The following is a 5,549-nucleotide window of genomic DNA, read 5'->3' on the forward strand; positions in this document are numbered from 1 at the left end:
GAGAAGAATGTTCTTGGTAGAGAGGATAAGATATGTTCATTCGTATGGGAGAAGGCAGCTCATGATGCACTGATCCTGACCTTCTGGTTTTCAGAACAGAACATTCTTTATGTTATGATCACCATTCAGGCAAAGAATGTCACAGCCACAAACACACCCAGAGAAATTCACTTTTCAAACCCAGCAGCTACTCTCTCTCTAATTTCTTTTGCTCAGAGCCAGCAGGAAGTCAGTGTGACTGCAGTGTCATCACCCTCTTTGACTGAATTTTTTTCCACTTACTCTGCACATTGCACTATGTTTGAAGGCAGCCACTTTAAATCATGCGGTCAAAGGTTCCAGACTTGTGTTCAAAAGAGATGGTTTGTTTTTTTAGTATCGACTCTGAAGACCTAGATTGCAAGCACATACAGATTTGAGCTAAATTGACCAAGTTGTATGCTAGCCGCAGATTTCCATGAGGATTCGTTTTGCAAAGCCCTAGATTAGAATGTGACGTTTTCCTATCTTACCAGAGCGGAAACAAGCTAGTAGCAGGTCTACAACATGGCATAAAGCATATATGTAAAAGGTAAAGGACATACATTTGGAAAGGTAGAACACTGAGATTAAGATACAGGCAGTCCTCGACTTACAACTCTTCGAGTTGCAATGTTTCGCACTTACAGTGTTTATAAATTGACACCATTTCAACTTTCTGACATCAGTTTTGACTTTACGACGCTTGATCTGATGCCACGCCATGCCAGTGAACACGTTCACTGCATTGCCCATCTCCCTGGAGAACATCTGTCCAAGCTTCCTTGGACACTTTCTTTAAAAAAGCAGCCAAGGCTCCAGAAAAACCTGCAGCCAAGACTCCTGGGGAGACTTCAGCCAAGAGCCCTTCAAAAAGTCCAGCAAAGTCACCTCAAAGAAGTCCTTCCAAATCGATGTGATTGGCTAATTACAATATAAATACGTTCACGTAGCTATATCACTCATCTATGATTGACTAAGTATAAAATTCTGGGTTATTTCTGGTGAAAACAGGGTATCTGCCCTTAGTTCAGGAACCAATCTCCCATTTATAACATTGTTTCCGATGGGAAAATTGGTTCCAAGTTACAACATTTTGACTTAAGACGTGGTTTTCATGAACCAATTGTGGTGTAAGTCTGAGGACTGCTTGTATAACAACTCAGAGAAGCATCTATAAAATTCATAAGATGTAAAATATTAGGTCTCCTCACATTATTTCAGTATCCAGAGAGTGGAAATAGGAGTATTATCTAGCTATAGGACTTTAAAAAACTCTTTTCTTTTGAGAGTGATAGTTCTGCTAGTGTCTGTGCCAGCTTCCTAGTCTAGAGAACTCTTTATTTCCCAGTTCCATCCCTAAACACATGCTAGTCGAAGGACACAATAAAGCGGATAGGTATCATTCATAGGTTGTGAGGGGCTGGAAGGGACCCAGTACATCACCGGGTCCCTATGTGCTTGCACATGCATGCATGCACACGCACGTTTTGCTGCTCCACCCCGAGTGCACGGACAAGCAGTCATGTAGGCGAGCAGGTTTGTTCATCCCTGATGTAAAGGCCACACAGTAGCGATCCAAGCTCTTCCGGACACAGGGCTACGTTGGCTGAGGCTGAGCAGGGGAGGAACAGAGCTGGAGGTCAGGCCCTTCTGACCTTAATATCCATGAATGTACGACTATCCATGAATCTAGATGAACTGCATGGAGCAGGGGACAAAGCTCCCCCCTCGCCCTGCAACCAGCCGCTCTACACAGGGGTCAGCACGACGCTCCCTCCACGTGGCTTTCCCTCCCCCCACTGCGCATGCGTCAGAAGCAGCCCCGCCCCCTCCGCTGAGGGGAGCGGCGGCGACACGACGTCACTGTCGCGCGTCCCCGCCGTCGCTGCGTACTGCGTCACGCTGTGCGACGTCGGGAGCGGCGGAGCGGCATGAGGCGCTGGGTGCTGCGGGCCTGGCGCGGGGCGTCTGAGGGCGGCTCCCGGGGCCTGTGCTGGGCCGGGCCCGGGCCCGGGCCCCCCTGGCGGGTGCTCTTCTTCGGCACCGACAACTTCGCCGTCGAGTCGCTGAGGGCGCTGGACGCCGCCAGGTGCGGGGTTGGGAGGCGGGGTCACGGGGGAGGCAGGGGGCTTGTGTCACCTGCGCTCACCGCTGTTCCCTGCCCGGCCCAGGGAGCCCCGCCAGGACGCTCTGGTGAGCAGCCTGGAGGTCGTGACTCTGCCGTCGTCCTCAACGAGGAGCCTTCCCGTGGAAACCTGCGCCGCGCAGTGCCAGCTGCCGCTCCACCACTGGCCGCACACAGGCCCCCGGGGCTGCTTCGACGTCGGGGTGGTGGCGTCGTTCGGGCACCTCCTCAGCGAGGACCTCATTCAGCAGTTCCCGTAGTAAGTCGGAGGATCCTGCTTGGGTCGCATAGGCCAGCGTTTCCGAAGCTTTTAAGTAGCGAGTACCCCCTAACTTCTTAAAACTTGTAACAAGTCCCCCAGTGCTCAGTTTCCTGGGGGATTTTATCTTTACAGACGAATGCGTGCCGTAGGTTGGAAGAAGGGCTGCATACGTATGTAAAGCCGTGCTATGACAGATGTCAGATCTGGCCTGGGCAGGGTTGCCACTTATTATACCGGGGTGCGCTGCTTGAGTATGCACCTGGGCTAGAGATGATGTAGGCCAAAGCTAGGGGGGCTGAACCCAGTGCTGAGCAAAGCACCGCATGCCAAATTATTATTGGGAAATTTAAAACGGCGCATCAATTTTTTTGCCATGGTTTTGAAAGGAAGGTGCTAATTGATGGCATGACTTTTGTCCATCAGCAGCTAGGGGTGCAGGGCCCCAGAACCCCCCTGCACCGATCGCCTCCACAGCTGGCAGGCGTCGTGGCCTCAGCAGGTGCCACCATCCCTGCAGCTGTCACCCTGCTGCACTTTAACACACGCAGGGTCACCCATGGCACTAGTTTTGCTTTTCTGCAGCTTGAGGTGCAGTTCCCTCCCAAACCCCTGCACCGATCTCCTTGAAACTTGGCAGACTTTGTGGCCTCAGTAAGAACTACGACCGCTGCAGTTTTGACCCCCCTGTGTTGTGACACATAAACATGACAGGAGTTTTGCTTTCAATAATTTGGGGTGCAGTTCCCCCCAAACACCTGCATTGATCTTCTTGAAACTTGGCAGGTTTCATGCTGTCAGCAGAGGCTGCCATCCCTGCAAGTTTCATTCAAATCGGACAAAAAACAACAAAGTTACAGCTATTTCATTGATTTCCCCCATGATATCCTATGGCTGGATCTCCGAGGTGGCTCTGAAACTTCAGAGCTGCTTCTGCCGATCGAGGCAGAAACCCGGTTCGGAGCTCTGGGTTGGATAGCTACCATCCAAAGCAGCCGGATCGGATCGCTGCCTACTGGCGAGTCATAGAATCATAGAAGTCGGGTCAGAAGGGACCTTGTAGATCTGACCCCCCACCTGGGCGGGAGAAAAACTGGACTCAAATGAGTCCAGCCAGGTAGGCATCAAGCCTCTTCTTAAAGACACCCAGGGTAGAAGCCAGCACCACTTCCCTTGGAAGTTGGTTCCAGCTCCTGGCTGCCCTAACTGTGAAGTAGTTCTTGAGGATGTCTAATCTAAACCTCCTCTCCAATAACTTCTGTCCATTATTCCTTGTTATGCCGGGGGGCGCCAGGGGAAACAGTGTCTCTCCCAAACCCTTCTGGTCCCCCCAATGAGTTTATAGACAGTCACCAGGTCCCTGGCAAGTCTTTCAGCTTTCGAGGAACGTTTACTGGTTCTGCCAGGAGGTTCCTGCCTGAGAGGGTGGTTACATGGCGCGCGGTTGGCAGCAAATGTTTTGAAACAGAGTGTTTGCGAAAGCTTTCAAATGCATAAAGTAACTATAGGGAGGACGGTATAGGCAGTCCTTGGACACAGTTGATTCCTGACAACTGTGGCTTAAGTCGAAATGTTGCAACTCAGAACCGATTTTCCCATAGAAACAATGTTATAAATGGGGGATTGGTTCCTGAACTAAGGCCCGATACCCTATTTTCACCAAAAATACCCCAGAATCTTGTACTCAATCAATTATAGATGAGTAATATAGCTACATGAATGTATTTATAGTGTAAAAAGCAATTGTATTGATTTGGAAGGACTTCTTTGAGGTGACTTTGCTAGATGTTTTGAAGGGCTCTTGGTTGGATTTTTTGAAGGGTTCTTGGCTGGAGTTTTCAGGCTGCAGGTTTTTCTGGAGTCTCATCTGCTTTCTTAAAGAAAGCATCCAAGGAAGTTTGGACAGATGTTCTCCAGGGAGATGGGCAACACAGTGAACTTGTTCTCTGGCGTGGCGTGGCATTGAAACAGGGTGTCAAATTATAAACACTGCAAGTGCGAAACGTAACTCGAAATGCTCTAAGTCGAGGACTGCTTGTAGTGTATTTTTTTAGCTTTCTTTATTAGGGTTAACATTTTAAATATGACATTGTAAAGAAAGCTCTTCAGAAGCACTAAAATCCTGAAACATGCCTTCTTTTTCTTTAAAAAAAAAAAAAAAAGCTGTTATCATAAATACATATTCAAGCATATTAAAGAATTACTGGTCCTGCTTTAATTACAAATATTCTGATTCAGTGGCGTGTTGAATGTGCATCCCAGCTGTCTCCCACGGTGGCGTGGCCCTGCTCCAGTAATCCACACAGTGCTTCATGGTGATACAGTAACTGGAGTGACAATTATGCAGATTAGACCCAAAAGGTACACTAAATATTCTTTTTTTTTCTTTTTTTTAAAAAGCAATCCATTCTCATGCTGTTGCATCTCAGAAATCTTAGATTTCATAGATTTTTAGGGTTGGAAGGGACTGCAGCAGATCATAGAGTCCGATGTTCTGCCCCAGGCAGGAAAGAATGCTGGGGCCAGGTGCTTGTCCTGATTTCTCTTAAAGACCTCCAAGGTAAGGGAGAGTACTGCCTCCCCTGGCAGCCCATTCCAGATTCTGGTAACCCTTACCATAAAGAAGTTCTTCCTGATATCCAACCTAAATCTGATCTCTGTCAGTTTGTGTACATTGTTTTCTAGTTACCCCAAGGGGCGTCCTGGTGAACAGAGCATCTATTCCTTGTTGCTCCCCCACCCCAGCAGAATTTGTAGATGGGCACAAGATCACCCCTCAGCCTTCTCTTGCGGAGGCTGAAAAGATCCAGGTCCTTCAATCTCTCCTCGTAGGGCCTTACCTGTAGGCCCCTACCATACAAGGAGCCCCCCTCTGGACCCTCTCAAGGTTATCCACATCCTTATTGAGGTGCAGCACCGAAAACTGGGTGCAGTATTCCAGCTGCACCTTACCAATGTTAAGTTAACTTATAAATATTGACTACGCAATGTTAACTTTAGCTAATAGAAATGGATATGTGCACATATCCATATCCTTAATATTTAAAATACTTGAAAGTAGTTCAGCAATTTGATCTGACCTGCTGACTCGTTATATATCTTGTATTTGAGTGAACACACAAATTACCTTGAACCACCATTTCA

General features: G+C 48.2%; 1 protein-coding gene across 1 annotated transcript in view; it reads left to right on the plus strand.

Moving 5' to 3' along the window:
* The first annotated feature begins 1,950 nt into the window (after positions 1–1,950).
* The window catches only part of MTFMT (mitochondrial methionyl-tRNA formyltransferase), a 9,658-nt gene continuing 6,059 nt past the window's right edge, over positions 1,951–5,549 (plus strand). Inside the window, exons 1-3 of the mRNA XM_019533813.1 lie at positions 1,951–2,110; positions 2,193–2,405; positions 4,644–4,766. Of these exons, the coding sequence (XP_019389358.1) occupies positions 1,953–2,110; positions 2,193–2,405; positions 4,644–4,766 (494 nt within the window). The 5' untranslated portion in view covers positions 1,951–1,952. The remainder of the gene's footprint in view (positions 2,111–2,192; positions 2,406–4,643; positions 4,767–5,549) is intronic.

The sequence above is a fragment of the Crocodylus porosus genome, unplaced genomic scaffold, assembly GCF_001723895.1.
Source record: "Crocodylus porosus isolate Cpor-Errol unplaced genomic scaffold, CroPor_comp1, whole genome shotgun sequence".
In the NCBI taxonomy this organism is placed as follows: Eukaryota; Metazoa; Chordata; order Crocodylia; family Crocodylidae; genus Crocodylus; species Crocodylus porosus.